The sequence below is a fragment of the Bubalus kerabau genome, chromosome 4, assembly GCF_029407905.1.
Source record: "Bubalus kerabau isolate K-KA32 ecotype Philippines breed swamp buffalo chromosome 4, PCC_UOA_SB_1v2, whole genome shotgun sequence".
In the NCBI taxonomy this organism is placed as follows: Eukaryota; Metazoa; Chordata; class Mammalia; order Artiodactyla; family Bovidae; genus Bubalus; species Bubalus kerabau.
In genome coordinates, this window is record NC_073627.1 from 104763172 (window position 1) to 104788499 (window position 25328).

Here is a 25328-nt window from a genome sequence, read left to right on the forward strand (position 1 = left end):
TACCCAGCACAGCTCATTGTCAATTCCAGAACTCCATTTGCTCTGAGGTCCATTCCTCGTGCCCACTAGTTTTCACATCATACTTAACTAATAACACTGAAGTTTCACCATCATCCGGTGACTCAGTTAAATTTCATCTGCTAGTACATACCACTACTCCCGCCTATCTTTTCCTCCATTTTAAATGGAAAAGTATCCCCAAAATGTAACCCCTCTACCTGTCTGTATGTTATGACCATGGCTTTCTTATTCCTAAAAGACTGTGTCTACGTGTAACAGGCATGAATTTGTAAGCACAGTCTCTGGTGTGAAAGAAATACACTACTATTTTATTCTTAGCAGATTGATATGTTTAAATGCTGTCACTGAATTGGAAATTTACCATCAGACATAATTCTAATGGAACTCCCCCATTAAGCTGTGCTTGAAACCTAGGGTTTTAGCACCAAAGCACTAAGTCCCCAAGACCCATAGTTTCAACAGTTTCCACCATGACACCTACTATTCTAGCCTGTATGGTGTCTCCATTTAAGGTCTTACCTTTCTTGCTGGAGTCAATAGAACTTTGCCAAATGTGCATGTTTTCTGCTCAGGGTCTGTTTCCCTAGGTATACCATATAGCCATCCCTTCTAAGGCTCCCCCTCTCCATGTCACTGCCACTGAGCACTGCACAGCAGTAATTCTTTATTTCAGGACTCTAGGGCATCATCCTCTTTCCATTACAAGGAAAATCTTCCCTTTAACCCCTGAACCATCTCTCCTTCTTCCTCTCCATTTCTCTCTTACTTGGCCATTGGGGACACCTGCCTAATTTTGGCCTCCTCCCGTATTTAGGGGTCATGGGAAGAGTAACTTTAAGCAATCTCTGTTTTCTGCCCTGCAAAAGTCCATCAGGAAGGAAACACTTAGGCTCTGGATACCTGGTTAAAATTTGTGGGGAGATGGTATAAGAGGTTGAAAGGAAAAAATATAGAGGAAAATGTAATGTCTCAATTATTTTGCCACACTCTTTGACCTTGCACATCATGCACCTTTCCTTCTGCATGGGAATCTTCCTCTGTTTCTAATATTTTTCAGTAAACAAAGAAAACTGTTTTTGCATCAACTCTTCCTCTGCCAAATCAATAGAACTTCTGCTAGTTCTTCACCCCTCATTTCCTCTGGGACCCACTATAAACTGTTCCCTATCTGAATCTTAGCGTATTAAATTCCACACTGGTCTCCAATCCCAAATTTTAATTTGCTTCTCTTTTACTTCTCTTTCACATTTCACTCCACTGATGATCCCTCTTCAGAAAATTATCTTCCCTTTTTGCTTTTATAAAAAGCAGAAGGACATCATCCTCTATAATTCTTGCTTTTTCCTTCTTTATCTCTTCTCTTGCTTCTTACCACATGAAATTCCCTCTTCTTTGCTTTGACACTTTATGCCCTGTCCATCAGTTGGAGAGTTGATTTAATTTTATTTAACTCACAACTCTTTGCTGTTGATTTCTGAATCTGGATCTCCAGGCTGGATGTCTTAGCATACTTCCAGCCCCATGTTTCCATTTGTTTTGTTAGGAGAATTTCTCTTGAATACTTTATAGTTATCTAAAATTCATCATTTCTTAAGCTTTACTGGGGCTTCCCAGGTGGCACTAGTGGTAAAGAACCCATCTGCTAATCCAGGTTTGATTTCTAAATCGGGTAGATCTCCTGGAGGGAGGGCACGGCAAACCAATCCAGCATTCCTGCCTCAAGAATCCCATGGACAGAGGACCCTGGAGGGCTACAGTCTATAGGGACTCAAAGAATCATACACAACTGAAGTGACTTAGCATATGCAAAGCTTTACTGTAGGATTAAATTCCCCTCATGATTCTTCAATGTCATCAGCTTTTCATCCTCTACAGCTCAAAGCCCTGGTCTTCCTGACATACAATGGCAAAAAGGCACATGATTTTCAACACTGCTCATTATTAGAGAAATGCAAATCAAAACTACAAGGGGGTAACACCTCACACCATTCAGAATGGCCATCATTAAAAAAGTCTACAAATAACAAATGCTGGAGAGGGTGTGGAGAAAAGGGAAACTTTCTACACTGTTCCACTATGGAAAACAGTATGAAGATTCCCCAAAAAAGTAGAATTATCATATGATCGAGAAATCCCACTCCTGGACATATATCTGGACAAAACTATAATGCAAAAAGATACATTTACCCTTATGTTCATAGCAGCAGTATTCATAAAGGAGAAGACATGGAAACAACCTAAATGTCCATCAACAGATGAATGAATAAAGAAGACATGGTACATATATACAATAAAATACTACTCAGACATAAAAAAGAACAAAATAATACCATTTGTAGCAACATGGATGCAACTAGAGATCACTTTACTAAGTGAAGGAAATCAGAAAGAGAAAGACAAATACCACAAATATATATCACTTATATGTAGAATCTAAAATATGACACAGATGAACCTGTCTACAAAACATAAACAAACTCACAGACATAAAGAACAGACTCATGGTTGCCAAAGTGGTGGAGGGGATGGAAAGGAATGGAGTAGGAATGGAGAAGTAAGTAGATAGAAACTATTACATATAGAATAGATAAACAACAAGGCCTTACTGTACAGGACAGGGAGCTATATTCAACATCATGAGATAAACCATAATGGAAAAGAATATAAAAAAGAATGTATAAGTTTTTATATATGTATAACTGAATCAACTTGCTGTACAGCAGAAATTAACATAATATTGTAAGTCAACTGTACTTCAATTTTTTAAAAATCCCTGGTCTTGTTAAACTCTTCTCTCTCTCCACATCCAGGTTACATAAAACAAGTCCTCAAATCTAATGATGGTTCATTTAAAAATCACTTTTATGGGTCCTTTCTGTTTATTTCTACTCCTTTCATGCTACTGCTGGGTCTTCACAATTCATTGATACAAAATGTGGACTTGTAGTTCATTTCTTCACTTTTGGTTTTTCTTCCTCCACATCTGTATACATTAAGGTCAAGTTATTTAAGCATCAATTTTAGCTTCTCTGGTGTCTCAGTGGGTAAAGAATTTGCCTGCAATGCAGGAGACCTGGGTTCGATCCCTTGGTTGGGAAGATCCCCTAGAGGAAGGGCATGGCAACCCACTCCAGTATTCTTGCCTGGATAAATCTCATGGACAGAGGAGCCTGGTGGGCTGCAGTCCATGGGGTCTTGAAGAGTTGGACACAAATGAGGAACTAAGCACAGCAGCACATACATTATCCACTAATTATTTCATAACCTCCTGTTCCCCATAGGATAAACAGAAAAAAATCCAAACTCCATAGTCTGAATTTTAAAGCTCCCTTTGTCCTCTAGCAATATTCCATCTTCTACTAATCCTTAACATCACTATTATACGTTCTTTTACCGACGATATGCCTTGCTCACTTGTTTACATGTCTTTGTAGCTTCCATCCTCTCTTCCTGAAGTACCAGACCCACTTTCTGACTACCTACTTTTTCATCAAAGCCTAATTAAGTTCTGTATCCTAAATGAAGTCTTCCAAGACTACTGAGCTCATACAAGTCTCCCCCTTCTACAAATTATTTTACTTAAATTTCTGCAATTCAACATTTAACCAATGATGTTTTTGCTCCATTATATTTAAACATAATTAGAATAATTGCCAGTCCAGGTTCGATGCACGATACTGGATGCTTGGGGCTGGTGCACTGGGACGACCCAGAGGGATGGAATGGGGAGGGAGGAGGGAGGAGGGTTCAGGATGGGGAACACATGTATACCTGTGGCGGATTCATTTTGATATTTGGCAAATCTAATACAGTTATGTAAAGTTTAAAAATAAAATAAAATTAAAAAAAAAAAAAAAAAAGAAAAAAAAAAAAAAAAAAAAAGAAGTCTAAGCTCCTGGTGCTTAAAGCTCCTGTACTTCACTTATTTCATTCATAGCTCCTAAACACAAAATACTACCCCCCACCTCACTGACTTAATGGAGAATCTTTTCTTGTAGGACTGGATCATGACTATATTGACTGCATACTATCCTTTATGTACTAGAAGTAAATATGATTTTAAATGAGTTTCTCACACTCTAGCCAAATTAACAGTCTGGTACCTCATATGTAAAAAATGCAATAATTATTTTAAAGAACACCAAACCTATTATCTCATTTGATTATCACATTCCAACAAAGTAGCTGCTGCAGCTAAGTTGCTTCAGTCGTGTCTGACTCTGTGCGACCCCATAGACAGCAGGCCACCAGGCTCCTCCATCCCTGGGATTCTCCAGGCAAGAATACTGGAGTGGGTTGCCATTTCCTTCTTCAGTGCATGCATGCATGCTAAGTTGCTTCAGTCATGTCCGAATCTGTGAGACCCTATGAACAGCAACCCACCAGGCTCCTCCATCCATAGGAGTCTCCAGGCAAGAATACTGGAGTGGGTTGCCATTTCCTTCTCTACAACAAAGTAGAAATGGCAATAATTATACAGCTAATACATATCATTATGTGTCAGGCACTGTATTTTCTCATTTATTATTTCATGTGTTACTTACTGCATTATGTCATATAATCCTTTAATATAGCATTGTCAGAAGGCACTACTATTATTACCTACCTTCAACCTACACCACATGTTCTTATATTCATGACATATGTTAAGTAAACTAGTATAAGATTTCTGTAAATTTGTATAGCTACTTATTCCTATAGCTGAGACCAGCTTCTAAGTGTCTTTATTACCAACAGAATGCATTTTTAAGCCCATTCTGAGGCAATTACTTTAATGTGTGTGCATATATGCTTTTTTTTGGTCCAAATTATTATTTTCTCTAATCTAAGGGTTTGGTCTAAAAGATTTGCTTTTATATTATAACTGGGGCTCCATAGCTCAGGGGTTAGAGCACTGGTCTCATAAAAGATTTGCTTTTATAATATCATGTGCCATCATCACCAATCCCAAAGAAAGGCAATGCCAAAGAATGCTCAAACTACTGCACAATTGCACTCATCTCACACACTAGTCAAGTAATGCTCAAAATTCTCCAAACCAGCCTTCAGCAATACATGAACCGTGAACTTCCAGATGTTCAAGCTGGTTTTAGAAAAGGCAGAGGAACCAGAGATCAAATTGCCAACATCTGCTGGATGATGGAAAAAGCAAGAGAGTTCTAGAAACACATCTATTTCTGCTTTATTGACTATGCCAAAGCCTTTGACTGTGTGGATCACAATAAACTGTGGAAAATTCTGAAAGAGATGGGAATACCAGACCACCTGACCTGCCTCTTGAGAAACCTATATGCAGGTCAGGAAGCAACAGTTAGAACTGGACATGGAACAACAGACTGGTTCCAGATAGGAAAAGGAGTACATCAAGGCTGTATATTGTCACCCTGCTTATTTAACTTACACGCAGAGTACATCATGAGAAACGCTGGGCTGGAAGAAACACAAGCTGATATCAAGATTGCCGGGAGAAATATCAATAACCTCAGATATGCAGATGACACCACCCTTATGGCAGAAAGTGAAGAACTAAAGAGTCTCTTGATGAAAGTGAAAGAGGAGAGTGAAAGAGTTGGCTTAAAACTCAACATTCAGAAAACTAAGGTCATGGCATCTGGTCCCATCACTTCATGGGAAATAGATGGGGAAACAGTGGAAACAGTGGCTGACTTTGTTTCCTCGGGCTCCAAAATCACTGCAGATGGTGATGGCAGCCATGAAATTAAAAGACACTTACTCCTTGGAAGGAAAGCTATGACCAACCTAGACAGCATATTAAAAAGCAGAGACATTACTTTGTCAACAAAGGTCCATCTCGTCAAGGCTACGGTTTTTCCAGTAGTCATGTATGGATGTGAGAGTTGGACTGTGAAGAAAGCTGAGCACCGAAGAATTGATGCTTTTGAAATGTGGTGTTGGAGAAGACTCTTTAGAGTCCTTTTCAAGGAGATCCAACTAGTCCATCCTAAAGGAGATCAGTCCTGGGTGTTCATTGGAAGGACTGATGTTGAAGCTGAAATTCCAATACTTTGGCTACCTGACACAAAGAGCTGGCTCATTTGAAAAGACCCTGTTGCTGGGAAAGATTGAGGGCAGGAGAAGGGGACGACAGAGGATGAGATGGTTGGATGGCATCACTGACTCAATGGACATGGATTTGGGTAGACTCTGGCAGTTGGTGATGGACAGGGAGGCCTGGCGTGCTGCAGTTCATAGGGTCGCAAAGAGTTGGATACGACTGAGCGACTGAACTGAACTGATCATCGCCAAATAGATTCATTGCTTTTGTAATATTTTTCTTTGACAAATTATGGTTATATGAAGTAGTTTAACAGTTTGTACTCCAGGGACAGACTGACTGTTTTTAATTGGACTTCTACCCCTTACTAACTCTCTCATTTTAGGCAAGTTTTGTAATCTAAGATGAGCTCCCTCTCATCTACAAGCTAGAGATAATTACAAGACTATTTGATATGATTACTATAGGATTAAATGGGGTAAAACGTGTACAAGCACTTAGATTACTGACTGACATACAGTAATCACTCAACAAATGATGTGCTGTTATTATTGTTCTTTCAAAACATATTTGAATACATATTACTTAACATATAATTGAATACATATTTTTTGTATATATTCAAGAATACATACTTGGTATAAATACCAAGAATAAAGTGTTAATAAGACCAGCATTATAGTGCGGAAGACAGACAATTAATTGGACAGAAAGCAAAAAAGTAAATAATGGAGATATTATGTACTAGCTGTTTTATAATCTAGCAAGTATTAATTATAGTTATTATTATTAATTGTACCACATTTAATACTGCTAAGATAAAAATTTTAAGGACTCAATCATGGGAATCATATTTCCCACATGAAGATATCAACATAAAATGCTAAAATAACTTGAAAACAAATATTCTAGTATAATTACTAACAATTCCATATTTTTGTTGTATAAATGGAATTTTATTTTATAAATACTCAAATGAGCTCTTTTGGATAGCTCCAATTTTATGACAATGTTCTGGAATAAGGTAGACAGGAAAAAGTGAAAGTGAAAGTTACTCAGTCATATCCGACTCTTTGTGATCCCATGGACTGTAGCCCACCAGGCTCCTCTGCCCATGGAATTCTCCATGCTAGAATACTGGAGTGAGTAGCCTGTTTCCTTCTCCAGGGGACCTTCCCAACCCAGGTCTCCCACATTGCAGGTGGATTCTTTACTAGCTGAGCTACCAGGGAAGCACAGCTAGGATAGTATATTAACAAATAAGTCATTCAGTAATAATAGCAACTTATTCAAAATAAGTCATTTCACTAATAATTTGTTCAATTCAGTAAATTTGTTGACTCTTGATCAGTTCAGTCACTCAGTCGTGTCCGACTCTTTGTGATCCCATGGACTACAGCACACCAGGTCTCCCTGTCCATCACCAACTCCTGGAGTTCACTCAAACTCATGTCCATTGAGTTGACGATGCCATCCAACCATCTCATCCTCTTTCATCCCCTTCTCCTTCCACCTTCAATCTTTCCCAGCATCAGGGTATTTTCCAATCAGGTGGCCAAAGGATTGGAGTTTCAGCTTCAACATTAGTCCTTCCAACGAACACTCAGGACTGATCTCCTTGCCGTCCAAGGGACTCTCAAGAGTCTTCTCCAACACCACATTTCAAAAGCATCAATTCTTTGGCATTCAGCTTTCTTTATAGTCCAACTCTCACATCCATACATGACTACTGGAAAAACCATAGCCTTGACTAGACGGACATTTGTTGGCAAAGTAACATCTCTGCTTTTTAATATGCTGTCTAGGTTGGTCATAGCTTTTCTCCCAAGAAGTAAGTGTCTTTTAATTTCATGGTTATAGTCACCATCTGCAGTGATTTTGGAGCCCAAAAAATAAAGTCTGACACTGTTTCTCCATCTATCTGCCCATGAAGTAATGGGACCAGATGCCATGATCTTAGTTTTCTGAATGTTGAGTTTTAAGCCAACTTTTTCACTCTCCTCTTTCACTTTCGTCAAGAGGCTCTTTAGTTCTTCACTTTCTGCCATAAGGGTGGTATCATCTGCATATCTGAGGTTTGATATTTCTCCTGGAAATCTTGATTCCAGATTGAGCTTCATCCAGCCCAGCATTTCTCATGATGTACTCTGCATATAAGTTAAATAAGCAGGGTGACAATATACAGCCTTGATGTACTCCTTTTCCTATCTGGAACCAGTCTGTTGTTCCATGTCCAGTTCTAACTGTTGCTTCCTGACCTGCATACAGATTTCTCAAGAGGCAGGTCAGGTGGTCAAGTATTCCCATCTCTTTCAGAATTTTCCATAGTTTATTGTGATCCACACAGTCAAAGGCTTTGGCATAGTCAATAAAGCAGAAATAGATGTGTTTCTGGAACTCTCTTGCTTTTTCGATGCCAACATCCAGCAGATGTTGGCAATTCAATCTCTGGTTCCTCTGCCTTTTCTAAATCCACCTTGAACATCTGGAAGTTCATGGTTCACGTACTGTTGAAGTCTGGCTTGGAGAATTTTGAGCATTACTAGCATATAAGAGGGAGAAGGCAATGGCACCCCACTCCAGTACTCTTGCCTGGAAAATCCCATGGACGGAGGAGCCTGGTAGGCTGCAGTCCATGGGGTCGCTAAGAGTCAGACACGACTGAGCAACTTCACTTTCACTTTTCACTTTCATGCATTGGAGGAGGAAATGGCAACCCACTCCAGTGTTCTTGCCTGGAGAATCCCAGGGACGGCGGGGCCTGGCGGGCTGCCGTCTATGGGGTCGCACAGAGTCGGACACGACTGAAGTGACTTAGCAGCAGCAGCAGCAGCGTATGAGATGAGTGCAATTGTGCAGTAGTTTGAGCATTCTTTGGCATTACCTTTCTTTGGGATTTGAATGAAAACTGACCTTTTCCATTCCTGTGGCCACTGCTGAGTTTTCCAAATGTGCTGGCATGTTGAGTGCAGCACTTTCACAGCATCATCTTTTAGGATTTGAAAGAACTCAAATGGAATTCCATCACCTCCACTAGTTTTGTTTGTAGTGATGCTTCCTAAGGCCCACTTGACTTCGCATTCTAGGATGTCTGGCTCTAGGTGAGTGATCACACCATCATGATTATCTGGGTTGTGAAGATCTTTTTTGCACAGTTGTTCTGTGTACTCTTGATAATAACAATAATAAGTAGTAGTTGTAGTCAGGAATGTGTTCATTCATTCAATAAATGTTTATTAAGGGTCTACTTTTAGCAGGCATTGTCCTAGGCACTGAATAATAAATATGAAACAAAAATAATTCCAGTCTTTAATGAGCTTACAACTAGTATAAAAGATAATTACATGATTTAAAAGAAAATTCAGCATAGTACAATAAAGAATAATTAAGACCTAAGTATGAATTAGGATATAAAGGAACAAGTAGTCAAATCTCAGGGAGTTTATTCACTTACTAAATATTATGATTATTGATATGATTAACATTTTACTTATTATTTGTTGACATTGCTATAATTGTTAACATTAAATTATTTCTGAGAATTTTACTATGTTTCACAATGTTCAAGGCAAAGATGCTGCCAAAGTAAACAAAATAAACAAAAATCCCTGTTGTGTAGAGCTTACATTTTTGCAGGAGACAGAAAACGTGAAGAAGTAAGATATATATAGTATGTCAGTCTTTAATGAAGATGTGCACACTGAAGAAGTACAAAGGAGGATGAGAATACTGAGAGCACAAATAGAACCGGAGTATAGATTTTTGTGTGGTTCGGACATATACTGGTGCTTCCCTACCGGCTCAGCCAATAGGGTAAAGAATCCTCTCGAAATGAAGGAGACGTAGGAGAAGAGGGCTCAGTCCCTTGGTGAGGAAGATCCCCTGGAGGAGGGCATGACAACCCACTCCAGTACTCTTGCCTGGGGAATCCCATGGACAGAAGAGCTTGGCAGGCTACAGTTCATAGGGTCACAAAGAGTCTGAAGTGACTTAGCACGGACATAACACATATATTGCTTGAGAGGTTTTTTGTTGTTGTTTGCTTATGTTCTTTAAGAATATATATATTTTTCTCAGTATAATGAATAGTTTCCTTTCTCACAGGGTTTCCCTGGTGAAGTTCTGCTTAGGACTCATAGCCACTACAGTTTATACATGAATTGTTTCTCAAAGTAGGCAATGAAATTGTGCTAATCAAATTACATAAATCTTTTAAAAGATCTGACTGCCCGTTACTAAGTACTCATGGATACCACTGGAAAGTAGGGCAAAGCTGGGCGAACAGAAAACGGAGAAAAGTACAGAGGCAAAAAGGAGAAGGAGTAAAAAATAACATTGTAATGGGAAGAGTTAACAGTATCATTGATAATTGCTGGAGCCTCTGAGGTTTTAGTGGAGAAGGAAATGGCAACCCACTCCAGTGTTCTTGCCTGGAGAATCCCAGGGACGGCGGAGCCTGGTGGGCTGCCGACTATGGGGTCACACAGAGTCGGACACGACTGAAGCGACTTAGCAGCAGCAGCAGCAGCTGAGGCTTTAGTATACTGAAGTTAACTATTCCTGAGACGGCCCCTGACTGCCCCCTTGTGGCTGGTGGAACATCCTTCAGCGCCAACACAGTCTAAAAAAAATTTCATTTAAAATGACAAGGCAACCTGTATAGATTGCGCTGTACTTCCCTGCCCCTTCCCTCTTGATGTAGCAGAATACTATTTTTCTTTTCTTTTTTTAAAAATTTTATTTTATTTTTAAACTTTACAATATTGTATTGGTTCTGCCATATATCCAAATGAATCCGCCACAGGCATACATGTGTTCCCCATCCTGAACCCTCCTCCCTCCTCCCTCCCCATACCATCCCTCTGTTCTTCTTCCTAGTTCTCTGAATTTGTATACGGTCCATGACAGTGCACATATGCTGAATTGCATTCCTCTGGCTATTCCTAAATAAATTCACCTTTGCTGTTAAAATAACTGGCTATTATTAACGCTGACACTATAATTTTGTAATGGACAATCCTTTACAATCCATGGCCAAAAGAACCGATTATCTCAAATACTCTGTTCTGAAGATTGAGACTAAGGCCCATTTCTCCCCGTAGAAGTGGTAGGAATTTCCTCAGGAAGCTTTGCATCTGCCTTTAAAACTTACACACAAATTTTAATATATCTTACACACAACAATTCGTCAGGCCCTGAGGTACAATTAGAAGCAATGTCACAACCACTGCTTTCATGAAACCTGCAAACTAGGGAAAGAAGTTATCAAACAACTGCACAAATAAATGTGAGCAAACCTACCGAGATAAATACCATGAAGAAAAGGAAAGGTTTCTTGAAGGAGGCGACGTCCCATTAGCAAGCAGGCAAAAGAGGCGGGAAATCCATTGCACTAGAAGGAGGCTTTATCCGTTAGCCACGGCCCCATATTTCATTTGATAAATCTTCCTAGTGAGGGTAAAGAGAAAAAAGAACCATTTTCAGAACTAACAGCTTGCCACCTGGGGCAGCCTGAGGGCCCTGCGAAATTCGGGAAGCTTAGGCAGCGCCTCCACAGCTGCCCTCGTCTTGACTCGAAGTTCTCGCGAGGTCTGGAGACGAAGATCAGAAGACTGTGCACGTGCACAGTCGTGCAGGACGGCAGTTAGAGCGCGCGGCGGACCTGGCTTGGGGACCCAGGGATGCCGCGGTTCCTCTATCTGTGTCTCGGGCTCCTACTGGTTCGAGTCTCCCGTGAGCTGAACGACATTAGCAGAGCCAGGAGATTGTGCGGCCGGCATCTACTGCATGAGATAGTAAAACTCTGTGGCGATGTTAACTGGAGCCACGTTGAGAAGGAAAAGCCTTTCACACAGCTGCTTTCCCAGGCCTCAGAAAAGGTTGAAAGCTTCATTCCTGACCGGTCAGAAAGCTCCCAAACCACTTTTCCGGTCTGGAGGAGAGCGACAAACCCAGGTGAAAATCAAAACCAAAGGCATGTTTGTTCATCTTTGTACATTTCTTATTCTCGAATTCGCTCTGCCAGCCATTTAGCTTCAGGAAGTGGAATTTGTGCCTAATATACATACACACGGAAGAGGCAATGGCAACCCACTCCAGTACTCTTGCCTGGAAAATCCCATGGACGGAGGAGCCTGGTGGGCTGCAGTCCATGGGGTTGCTAAGAGTTGGACACAACAGAGAGACTTCACTTTCACTTTTCACCATGCATTGGAGAAGGAAATGGCAACCCACTCCAGTGTTCTTGCCTGGAGAATCCTAGGGACGGGGGAGGCTGGTGGGCTGCCGTCTGTGGGGTCGCACAGAGTCAGACACAACTGAAGCGACTTAGCAGCAACAGCATACATACACAATCTCTGTGATGCCCTTTTTTCTTTTTTAATTTAACTTTGAGGAAAGAAATGCACAAATGTAAAGTCTACAAACTTGTATGTTTCCCAACTTTCCCTTCTTGCAGTGCCCTTGTCACCTGGCAAACTCTATTTTGTCCTTTAACACCTAATATAGGTATCATCTTCCCTGAGAACTTGTGGCTCAAACGGTTAAGAATCTCCTGCCGTGCAGGAGCCGCAGGTTCAATCCCTGAGTGGGGAAGATCCCCTGGAGATGGGCGTGGCAACCCACTCCAATATTCTTGGCTGGAGAATTCCATGGACAGAGGAGCCTAGTGGGCTACAGTCCATGGGGTTGTGACGAGTCAGATACGACTGAAGCTACTTGGCACACACACACAGGAATGTATGTTTTATATGAAATGCCCAGCAGAGGGCCAAGCATAGAGTATATGCTTAAGGTATATTGAATTTATACAAAATGCTTTTAAGCAGTCTTTAGGAAGAACATGGAGAAGGCAATGGCACCCCACTCCAGTACTCTTGCCTGGAAAATCCCATGGATGGAGGAGTCTGGTAGGCTGCAGTCCATGGGGTCGCTAAGAGTCCGACACGACTTCACTTTCACTTTCACTTTCTGTTTTTACATTTTGTGGCTAATGCATTTTAGTCCCAATACATTTGCTGTTTTAAAAGAAAGTGCACTTTATTTGTAAACAGTTGTCTAGAGTGTATAGTTTAAGTCACTGCCTTTTACAATAATTCAGTTGTTCTGATTTGGGCAAATTTTGTGAAAGTCAAGATTCTGAAATTAAAGGAAGGAGTAGACTAACATATCGAAAGAGAGACCCTAACATAGATGAGTAAAACAAACTAAAACATTGCCTAGCACTTTGTGAGCACTTACTCTTTTTTATTGTTTTGAAGTATAGTTGGTTTACAATATTAGTATCTGTTGTACAACTGCTAATTCAAAATTTCTATAGATTATATTACATTTAAAGTTATAAAATATTAGCTATATTCTGATATTCTTTTTTAATGAATGAATAAAACCTATAAATTATTGATGCCAAGGGAATAAAAACTTTTTTATTGAAGTATAAGTTGATTTACAACATTGTGTTAGTTTCAGATGTACAGCAAAGTGAGTCCATCCATGTTGCTGCAAATGACATCATTTCATTCTTTTTTATGGATAAGTAATATTCCATTGCATATATATATATATATATATATATATATATATACACACACACACACACACCACATCTTCTTTACCCATTTGTCTCTCAGTGGACACTTAAGTTGCTTGCATGTAAATAATGCTGCTATGAGCATTGGAGTGCATGTATATTTTCAAATTAGATTTTATTTTTTCCAGATATATACCCAGGAGTTGGATTGTTGGAACATATGGTAATTCTATTTTTAATTTTTTAAGGACCCTCTATACTGTTCTTCATAGTGGTTGCACCAACTTACATTCCTACCAACAGCATAGGAAGATTCCCTTTTCTCCACACCCTCTCCAGCATTTATTATTTGTAGACTTTTTGATGATTGACATTATGTGAGGTGATAGCTCATTGTAGTTTTGATTTCCATTTCTGTATTAGTGATGTTGAGCACATTTTCATATGCCCATTGGCCATCTGTGTATCTTCTTTGGAGAAATATTTAGTTCTGCCCAATTTTTTATTATTTTTTTAATTGAGCTATATGAGTTGTTTGTGTAATTTGGAAATTAAGTCCTTGTTGGTTGCATTATTTGAAAATATTTTCTCCCATTCTGTAGGTTGTCTTTTCATTTTGTTTATGGTTTCCTTTGCTCTGCAAAAGCTTATAAGTTCAATTACAGCTCCTATGCTTATTTTTGGTGTTATTTCTATTGCTTTGGGAGACTGACCTAAGAAACCATTGGTATGATTTATGTCAGAATGTTTTGCCTATTCTCTCTACAAGTTTTATGATGTTATGTCTTATATTTAAGTCTTTAAGCCATTTTTAGTTTATTTTTATGTATAGTGTAAGAGAGTGTTACCTTCATTGATTTACATGGGGCTATCCAGTTTGCCAACACCACTTCCTGAAGAGACTATCTTTTCTCTGCTGTATATTCTTGTCTCCCCTGTTGAAGATCCGTTGACCATTGGTGTTGGGTTTATTTCTGGTCTCTCTATTCTGTTCTGTTGATCCATAAGTCTGTTTTTTGTGTCAGTACCACGCTTTTTTGATAACTATAGCTTTGTAGTATTGTCTGATGTCTGGAAGGGTTATGCCTTCAGCTTTTTTTTTTTTTTCCTTTAGGATTGCTTTTTCTATTCTGGGTCTTTTGTGATTCCATATAAATTTTAGGACTATTTGTCTAGTTCTATTAAAAATGTCATGGGTCATTTGGTAGGAATTGCATTAAATCTGTAGATTTCTTCAAACCCAAGAGCACAGGCTATCTTCTTATTGCTTTGAATCATCTTCAGTTTCCTTTATTAATGTTTTATAATTCTGAGGTTATGGGTCTTTCACCTCCTTGGTTAGGTTTATTCCTAGGTATTTTTTAAATGTGATTTTAAAAGGGGCTTTTTTTAACCTTCTGATAGTTCATTGTTAGTGTAAAGAAATGCAACAGATTTCTGTATATTAATATTGTAACCTGCTACCTTGCTGAATTTATCAGTTCTAGTAGTTTTTGTGTGGAGTCTTTAGGGTTTCTATGTAGAGTATCATGTAAAGACAGAAACAATAGAAAACATCAGACTGAATCTTGATCATTTTCTATCATCAAAACCACCTACATATAAATTCATTTTATCCTGTTTTTGTAATGAAGGAATTCTCTCTCACCAAACTCTCAGTTGTACTTCAGTTTAGCTGATATTCACACTTTAATGTGTATATGAGTCACCTCAAAAATGCTGTTAATATACAGATTCTGATTCAGTAGGTCTGGGGTGGACCCTGAGTTTACTTTTTACAAGCTCCCAGGTAATGTCGATCCTGTTAGTTGAATAATGCTTTCTGAGTAACAAGGGACTAGTTCAGTTTTCTATTTCTTCTTTATTCTTTTCTCTCACAAGTGCAAGGTGGACTTCCCCTTTTACTTCATGCTTGGTGGGCGTTCCTCTCACATCAAATGCTGTGCTCTCATTACCTATACCATAGTCAAAATTTTACCTTCAGACATCCAAGCTTGAGTTTGTGATTGAGAATGAGTTTGGAATCCTTTTTCTTGACCAAACAATAATAAGTCCCTGGTGACCCAGTGGCTAAGACTCCATGTTCCCAGTGCAGGGGGCCTGGGTTCGAACCCTGGTCAGGGAACTAGACCCCACATGCCACAACTAAGACCTGGCACAGCCAAATAAATAAAATATTTTAAAATCAACTTTAAAACTTGTAGCTGATTAATCATTCCTTTATTTCAGGTGTTATTCACAATACCCCAAAGGAGTAAATGTCATTAATTCAGTGAGGAGAGATCTGCAATGAAACAAGATTTGTAGGAAATGGAAATATAACTGATCATATTTCAGGAGTGTCATACACATTAAACATGTTACTATGGGGACTATATAAAGGACAGTTTATAAAAGTGGAAATATGTGGCAATGAAACCATGGTTTTTTTTAAATATATGGAAGAAGAAAATGAATTTAGGTTATCAATATGAATTTGTATTAGATTTTAAAGAATTCTTAATCTGTAAGGAAAGAGAGACTGTAATCTATTAATTTCCAGTGACTAATTTATTAATAGAAGTTGAAGAGAGGCATGTATTTCCAAAAGAGAATTCCAACATAGAATATATAATTATGTCATTTCTTTTGCATGTGAATGTTGCTGAAAAGTTGATTAATTTTTATTTAGCTTATACAAGCAGAATATATTTCTATGTTAGGCCAAATCAATTATCAATAATTTTAATCTTCTGATAATTTCTTTGAGTCTGACACAGGAAATGACAGTTTGGTACACTGATATTCAAAAATGCCTTCTTCAGAGCTACTCAGACATAAGTTGAATTTCAGATTGTGCACTTCTTGTTAATGAATTCCGAATGTATGGACCATTTTGCCACAACCTATTTCAGAGTGCGGCAGCATGAAACTAATGTCATATTTCTAAATTCTGAGTATGGTGCTGCCTAACTCTTAGTGCTAGGTGAAATTATTGAAGTTTCATTACCAGTATTTCATAATCCATACCCCTATTCCAGTTAGATAGGCTGTAGTCCCTTATTCCTGGTCTTCATCCATCTGTTCTTATTTTTTACTAGTACATGAGAATTCCTATGTTCTTATATCCATGCCAAGAATTAAAATTATATAATTTTTAACATTTTCCAGTGTGATAGACATTAAATAAAATCTCATTTAACTTGTTCTGGATTTGAGTACCTCATCATATGCATATTAGCCTTTTGGGTTCCTTATTTTTGAAAACTTCCTATTTTTCAGAAATTTTATTTCTATATTTTGCCCACTTTTGTCAAAGTTGTCATCTTCCAGTTAATTTGTAAGACTCATTCAAAATCTAGATACAGTAATAGTTATAGGTTTTAGATATTGCAAATATGTCATCTTATTTTGCCATCTATCTACTGGTGTTATTAGATAGAAAGTCTTAATTTTTATGCCATTAGACAATAAGTGTTTCACCTTATTGTTCATCCTTTTGAACGTTTTGGAGGTCCTTTTTTGTTTCTCTATTGGTTTTATAGTTTTACTTTTCTCGTTAGGTCCTTAATTCTTCTGGGGCCCATTTTTGGTTCTGTTCTGGCTAGGAATACTATCTTAATTTTCTCAAAGTCTTACTTTTCTGTACATGAGGAAGTATTTTTCTGAATACCATCTACTGAACAATCATTTTTTTCCACTGATTGTAGAGCCACTTTTATTGTTTATTAAGTTTGTCTGAGATTCTTATTTAACTGGTCTTTTTGTTTGGCTTTGTATTATTACTACACTGTTTTAGCCAACTTTTTCACTCTCCTCTTTCACCTGTATCAAAAGACTCTTTAGTTCCTCTTTGGTTTCTGTCACTAGGGTGGTATGATCTGCATGTCTGAGGTTATTGATATTTCTCCCAGCAATCTTGATTCCAGCTTGTGATTCATCCAGTCTGGCATTTCACATGATGTACTCCACATACAAGTTAAATAAGAAAGGTGACAGTATATAGCCTTGACATACTCCTTTCTCAATTTTGGACCAGTGTGTTGTTCCATGTCCAGTTCTAACTGTTGTTTCTTGACCTGCATATAGGATTTTCAGGAGACAGGTAAGGTGGTCTGGTATTCCCATCTCTTTAAGAATTTTCCACAGTTTGTTGTGATCCACACAGTCAAAGGCTTTAGCATAGTCAGTGAGGCAGAAGTAGATGTTATTCTGGAATTCTCTTGCTTTTTCTGTGATCCAGTGGATGTTGGCAATTTGATCTCTGGTTCCTCTCACTTTTGTAAATCCAGCTTGTACATCTGGAAGTTCTCAGTTCATGTACTGCTGAAACCTAACTTGAAGGATTTTGAGCATTAACTTGCTAGCATGTGAAATGAATATAGTTGTGCAGTAGTTTGAGCATTCTTTGGCATTGCCTTTCTTTGGGATTGGAATGAAAACTGACCTTTTCGGTCCTGTGACCACTGCTGAGTTTTCAAATTTGCTGGCATATTGAGTGCAACACTTTAACAGCATCATCTTTTAGATTTGAAATAGCTCAGCTGGAATTCTATCACCTCCACTAACTTTGTTAGTAGTAATGCTTCCTAAGGCCCACTTGAGTTCACACTCCAGGATGTCTGGCTCCAGGTGAGTGATCACACCATCATGGTTATCCAGGTCATTAAGACCTTTTGCCATCTCTTCTTAATCTCACCTGCTTCTGTTAGGTCCTTACCATTTCTGTCCTTTATTCCCATCTTTACATGAAATGTTCTCTGATATCTCTAATTTTCTTCAAGAGATCTCTAGTCTTTCCCATTCTTCTGTTTTCCTCTCTTTCTTTGCATTGTTGACTAAGAAGTCTTTCTTACCTCTCCCTGCTATTCTTTGGAACTCTGCATTCAGTTGGGTATATCTTTCCCTTTCTCCTTTCCTTTTCACTTCTCATCTTTTCCCAGCTATTTGTAAGGCCTTCTCAGACAACCACTTTGCCTTCTTGCATTTCTTTTTCTTGGGGATGGTTTTGGCCTGTACAATGTTATGAACCTCCATCCATAGTTCTTCAAGCATGCTGTCTATCAGATCTAATCTCTTGAATCTATTTGTTGCTTCTACTGTATAATCATAAGAGATTTGATTTAGGTTGTACCTCAATGGCCTAGTGGTTTTTCTTACTTCCTTCAATTTAAGTCTGAATTTTGCAATTCAGCTCATGATCTGAGCCACAGTCAGCTCTAGGTCTTGTTTTTGCTGACTGTGTAGTGCTTCTCCATCTTCAGCTGCGAAGAATATAATCAATCCAATTTCGGTACTGACCATCTGGTGATGTCCATGTGTAGAGTCCTCTTTTATGTTGTTGGAAGAGGATGTTTGCAATGGCTAGTGCATTATCTTGGCAAAACTCTGTTAGCCTTTGCCCTGCTTCATTTTGTACTCCCAAGGCCAAATTTGCCTGTTACTCCATGTATCTCTTGACTTCCTACTTTTGCATCCCAGTGTCCTATGATGAAAGGACATCTTTTTAGGTGTGAATTCTAGAAGGTCTTGTAGGTTTTCATAGAACTGGTTGACTTCAGCTTCTTCAGCAATTGGTTGGGGCATAGACTTGGATGACTGGGATGTTGAGTGGTTTGCCTTGGAAACCAACTGAGATCATTCTGTTGTTTTTGAGATTGCAGCCAAGTACTGCATTTCAGACTCTTTTGTTCACTATGAGAGCTCTATTTCTTCTGAGGGATTCTTGCCCACAGTAGTAGATGTAATAGTTATCTGAATTAAATTCGTCCATTCCAGTCCATTTTAACTGATTCCCAAAATGTCGATGTTCACTCTTGCCATTTCCTGTTTGACCACGTCCAATTTACCTTGATTCATGGACCTAACATCCCAGGTTCCTATGCAATATTGTTCTTTACAGTATCAGACTTTACTTTCACCATCAGATACATCCACAACTGGGTGTTGTTTCCATTTTGGCTCAGCCTTTTCATTCTTTCTGGAGTTATTTCTCCTCTCTTCTCCAGTAGCATATTGGACACTTGGGGGGGTTCATCCTTCAGTTTCATATCTTTTTGCCTTTTCATACTGTTCATGGGGTTCTCAATGCAAGAATACTGATTTCCCATTCCCTTCTCCAGTGGACTACATTTTGTCAGAACTCTCTACCTTGACCTGTCCATCTTAGATGGCCCTGCACAGCACGGCTCATAGTTTCATTGAGTTAGACAAGGCTGTGATCCATTTTATCATTTTGGCTAGTTTTCTGTGATTGTGGTTTTCATTCTGGTGGCTGTGGAACTGAAGTTCTTGTTTCATCTGTCTGCCCTCTCATGGCAGAGGGCTTGTGCAAGCTTTCTGATGGGAGGGACTGCTGAGGGGAAAACTGGGTCTTGCTCTGGTGGGCAGGGCCATCCTCAGTAAATCTTTAGTCCGATTTTCTGCTGCTTGGTGGGGCTATGCTCCCTCCTTGTAGTTTGGCCTGAAGCTCCCAGTCCTGCAGTCTGCAGGCTCTATGGTAGGGCTGTAGGCTCTATAGTAGGGCTAATGGTGACCTGCTGCAATAGGACTTATGAGCATGCTGTGCCTCCCAGAACTACTGCTGCCAGTGGCCCCTGGCCCTGCAGAAGGCCACTATCGACCCATGTCTCCACCAGAGACTCCCAAACATTCACAGGCAAGTCCTGCTCATGTCTCTTGTGGGGCCACTGCTCCTTTCTCCTGGGTCCTGGTGCACACAAGGTTTTTTTTGTGCCCTCCAAGAGTCTCTGTTTCCCCAGTTTAGTCGAAGTTCTATAATTAAATCCCACAGACCTTAAAAGTCAGATTCGCTAGGATTCTCAGTCCCTTTGCCAGATCCCCAGGTTGGGAAGTCTGATGTGGGGCCTAGAACCTTGGCATCAGTGTGAGAACTTCTTTGGTACAGTTGTTCTCCAGCTTGTGGGTCACCCACCTGGAGGCTCTATGGTAGGGCTAATGGTGACCTCCTCCAGGAGGACTTAGGTCACACACTGTGCCTCCCAGGACTGCTGCTGCCAGTGCCCGTCCCTGCAGCTGGCCATTACTGACCCACGCCTCTGCAGGAGACCTTCAAACCCACACAGGCAGTTCTGGCTCAGTCTCTTGTGGGGGTCACTGCTCCTTTCCCCTCTTTTCTATTTATACTTAACTCTCTTTGTGATCTGATCCAGTCTTATGGCTCAAAAAATTATCTATATACCTGAATCATAAATTTCTTCAAGCAAAATTTTTCCTTCCATTCTGATAAATCCCATGGGATTTTCCAGGCAAGAGTACTGGAGTGGGTTGCCATTTCCTTCTATAGGGGATCTTCCCAACCCAGGGATAGAACCCAGGTCTCCTGCATTGCAGGCAGATGCTTTACCATCTGAGCCACCAGGGAAACCCAGTTTCAACAAGAGGAAATCTTATTGAGCAAATTTATTTTTCACAGGGCATGGATTGCGGGCCACTGTGGTAGATGGTTTCTTTGGGGTCAGTTGCCAACCTCCTGTCTGTTTCTTTGGGGTCAGGTGCCAACCTCCTGTCTTTGAACTGCAGATTTAGGATGCAGTCACATGGTTCAGAACATGACTCAACAGCAGTGGCTAGAGGCAATATATCCCTCAAAAGGAACTGTAGATGGGCAAGGGCAATGATGGAAATTCAACAAGCCTCCAATTAATTACCTTCTGGTGTTATTTTAATTTCTTATAAGTAATACTGAGTAAGAGCAGTGTAACATTAACAATTCACCGAGCATATCACACTTCTCCATTTCTTTATATTTCAACAGAATGGCTTCTACTAATCACTTAGTTATAAAATATGCATAAAAAACAAGTAACTCAATTACATATGGGCAAAAATTTGAATATACATTTCTACAAGGAGGATATACAATAAGGACATGAAAAATGCTCAACATCATTAGTTGCAAGGTCATTATAAATCAAAATGATAATGGGATTCCACTTCACATCCATTAGGATGGCTACCATCAAAAAATGGAAAACATAAAATGTTGGCCAAGATGTATAGCAATTGGAAGCCTAGTATATCAGTGGTTGGATTGTAAAATGGTGTAGCCACTGTGGAAAACTGGCAGTTCCTAAAAAAAGGTAAACAAATTTACCATACGATCCAGCAGTTCTAATCCTAGGTATATACCCAAGAGAACTGAAAATGTGTTCACACAAAAACATGTATGTGGATGTTCTGAGCAGTGTTATTCTTAATAGTTAAAAAGTAGAAAGAACCCACATATTTATCAACTGGGTAAATAAAATGTGATATATCCATACAATGGAAAATTATTCAGCCATAAAAAGAATAAAGTACTGGCAGACATGCTGCAACATGATTGAACCTCGAAAATATGCTCAGTGAAAAAAACCAGACACAAATGACCATATATGGTTATGTTTTGGGCAGATATGTAGAAATATAAAGTAGATTAGTAGGTACCAGGGGCTGAAAGAAGAGGAAAATGGGAGTGACTCCTAATCGGGGGAGGTTTCTTTTGGGGATGATAGAAATGTTTTGGAATCAGATAGTGGTGATGTTTGTGCAACCTTGTGAATATACTAATTGTATACTTTAAAATGCTTAATTTTATGGCATATGAATTATAGCTCAAAAAATGTTTTCTGAATAAAAGTGTGCAAAGGTTTCTAGGCCTTTTTATAGGAAAACATTACAACTGTTTTACTTAAACATATACATTGCTTTTGAGTAACCATTTTACTAGTTAAAATGTGATTACTTGTGTTTCCGAATTAGCTGGCTTTAGTGTTACAGCATTATGATTAAATTTTCAGCTAATATTTTAATAAAGGATTTATTTCTTGTCTCTCAACAGTCCCTACTTCTGCCTCTCAGGAAGAAGCAATAAACAATATGAAGATGCAGTCACTGCCTGAGTATCAGTATAAAAAGGCCAACTTGCCTTTTAAGACAAGACAAGAGGAATCTTCCTCATCACAAGATATCAGTCCATATATTCATGAGATTATAGAATTTCAAAAGAAAAATACAAACAAAATCAAAACCTTAAGCAATTTGTTTTGGGGGAATCATCCCCAAAGAAAACGCAGAGGATACTCAGAGAAATGTTGTCAGAAGGGATGTACAAAAGAAGAACTTATTATTGCATGCCTTCCATATATTGATTATGAAAACTTAAGGAAGCATCAGCAGTTGTGACTGAGATATACTAACCATCATGAGACTTACACTAACTTAATAAAAAGCTTAATATATTTTACTTATTATTTTTTTGGTGATTGTCCTTGTAGTTTCTCTGCTGTGACCAACATCTAGATGTATTTGTAAACACTTAGCAATACTTTGTGGTGGTAATACGACTTAGTATTTTCTTTGGTGCTCTGTTTTTCATATATTTTTATATTTGAAGATATTACTGGAGGTGGCATGATCTATGCAGACATCTAACGATTACCTGTTTATTCTTATTTATGGTTTTGAAACTCTCTTAAGTAGCATTTAAATGGATTATGGAATGTTCTGCATTCCATGTGTATGATATACTGACTGGTGCCCATTACTATTAGGCTCACTCTAGTATGCCAGTCGGAGAAGGCAATGGCAACTCACTCCAGTACTCTTGCCTGGAAAATCCCATGGACGGAGGAGCCTGGTGCGCTGCAGTCCATGGGGTCGCAAAGAGTCGGACACGACTGAGCGACCTCACTTTCACTTTTCACTTTCATGCATTGGAGAAGGAAATGGCAACCCACTCCAGTGTTCTTGCCTGGAGAATCCCAGGGACGGGGGCCTGGTGGGCTGCTTTCTATGGGGTCGCAGAGTTGGACACGACTGAAGCGACTCAGCAGCAGCAGCAGCAGCAGTATGCCAGTACATCTGTCCTACTGACTTAAAATAGCTAACCAACTACCCATAGTAGCTCTTACACATTTTTAGTAAGTACAGTTTTAATTCTTTGTATAGTAACTGGTAAGTCTTTTCACAGTTTCTATTGAGGACATAGTTCAGTGACTTTCTTGAGGTTGTAATCTCTCTCCAAGATCCCCTGTCTTTGCTTTGAAGGTACCGATACAATGTGAAGTCTTATTCAGGCTTGGTCAGAATAGACTGCAGTGTCGGCATCACCTGGGAACGTGTTAGAAATGCAGTTCTAAGGTCCTCTCCCAGACCTACTGAATTAGAACTCTGGGTATGGGGCTCATTGGTCTGCATTTTTACAGGCCTTCTGAGTCATTCTGAAGTAGGTTAAAGGTTGACAATCACTGTTAATATTCACAGTATGAATATTGTAGAAATTCTATTTATGTGCTTGCATATCTTAACTCAATTTAGGTACTATAGCACTAAGTTTTTGGTATGTTTTTCCACTTTATGTCCACATGGGAAAATCTTTTAATGCTACAAATTAGAGCAAAGCTTATACAAAGAATCCAAAGTGAAATTCCTATTTTCTGCCATTAATTAGGGGGTAAGTATAATTTGGAATATTTTTCTAGTTTCTTTCCCAAATATGCACTGTAATGTTCAATTAAAATTTTAAATTCCTATTTGGCTCTGTTATTTTTTAGAACCAAAGCTCTTTTCCACGTGTATCTGTTATATTCATTTACAGTGCATTAATAGATACAATTTTTTAACCAGTTCTAGGGTACAGCATTCACTTTAATTTTTTTTAGTCACTTGTTTTGATATAAAATGATAGATTATATCATATCATGGTTGAGTGATACAGTAAGTTGGCTGGGTGTTTGATGAAACTGTTCCATTGAGAGTTGCCTTGTAAGCCAAAATACAGTGATACACTTGAACTAGTTTGAAGAAGTATAGGTCTGTACTTGTAGTTTAAGAATAAAAATGGAGTTTTATTAGCTTCCTAACATATATATCCAAAGTGTCAATTAGAAAATTATGAGATTTACCAAGTATGTTATCTGCCTAGCTATATACTTACCTACACACTTTAGTAATTTTTGTGCTAGGGTATATTTAATTAGCTTCTTAGCTTAGTTCCTGTCTGTTAATATCTGTAATTGTATTAACAATGATTTTGTTAATTTAGATAGAACACTCATATTTTCCTTATGGACTCCTTAGAGCAATCCTGAAGTAGGAAAAAAAATGAATGAAAGCTGAGGTACCTTAATATTATGCAGCCTCTTGAGGCTTCTTCATGTTGTTACTTGCTAGTTAGGGGTAGAGCTGGACCAAGATTTTAATTCTAGCATCTTGTTCAATGTTTCTGATGTCAAGATCATGAGCAGAAATTATCCATATGTTTTGTCTGGAGTTCATTTATTTGGCCCCTACTTTGTTTTGTTTGCATCTGTGTTGGTTAATAACTGCCCCATTTCTAAACACTTGGTAAGAATGTATATTCTGCTATATGTTCATGCTGCTGTTTGTGGAGTAGTTTATAAATGTCAGTTAGTTGAAGTTGGTTGATTGTGTTGTTTTCAGAGTTCTATATCTTTACTGATCTTGCTGTTTTTTCTGTCAGAGAAAAGTACTGAAATATCTATAATTTTGCACTTGTCTATTTGTTCTTTTAGCTCATTTATTTATGCTTCCTGTATTTAAAAATTACTACATGCATGTTGTATCTATCTTCTACTGAATTAATAGTTTCATTATTATGTCTCCCTTTATCACTGGTAATATTCCTGATACTAATATAGCAACTTCAGCTTTCTTATGATTAGTGTTTCCATCATATATTATTTTTTACCTTTTTATTCTTAACCTCTTTTCATCTTTATATTTAAAATTGGTTCCTTGTAAACAGCATATAGTTGGTTC

General features: G+C 38.7%; 2 protein-coding genes across 3 annotated transcripts in view; one reads left to right on the top strand and one right to left on the bottom strand.

Moving 5' to 3' along the window:
• CD274 (CD274 molecule) overlaps window positions 1-11473 on the bottom strand; it is a 114391-nt gene extending 102918 nt beyond the window's left edge. The window contains exon 1 of one of the 2 annotated variants that reach the window (XM_055578150.1): window positions 11339-11473. In XM_055578150.1, coding sequence (XP_055434125.1) covers window positions 11339-11393 — 55 coding nt within the window. In that variant the 5' untranslated portion in view covers window positions 11394-11473. The remainder of the gene's footprint in view (window positions 1-11338) is intronic. The other variant, XM_055578149.1, reaches the window with a different exon arrangement.
• Window positions 11474-11628: 155 nt separating this feature from the next.
• LOC129650036 (insulin-like peptide INSL6) lies at window positions 11629-23199 on the top strand. The gene is made up of 2 exons (XM_055578152.1): window positions 11629-11992; window positions 22387-23199. Exons 1-2 carry the CDS (start codon window positions 11719-11721, stop codon window positions 22728-22730), a joined length of 618 nt encoding a protein of 205 aa, XP_055434127.1. The 5' UTR covers window positions 11629-11718; the 3' UTR covers window positions 22731-23199.
• The last annotated feature ends 2129 nt before the right edge of the window (window positions 23200-25328 follow it).

Coding starts and splice junctions, on each gene's coding strand:
- LOC129650036 (XM_055578152.1), top strand. CDS start 11,719: ATGCCGCGGTTCCTCTATCTGTGTCTCGGGCTCCTACTGGTTCGAGTC. Junction 11,993..22,386: donor GAGGAGAGCGACAAACCCAG/GTGAAAATCAAA, acceptor GTCTCTCAACAG/TCCCTACTTCTGCCTCTCAG.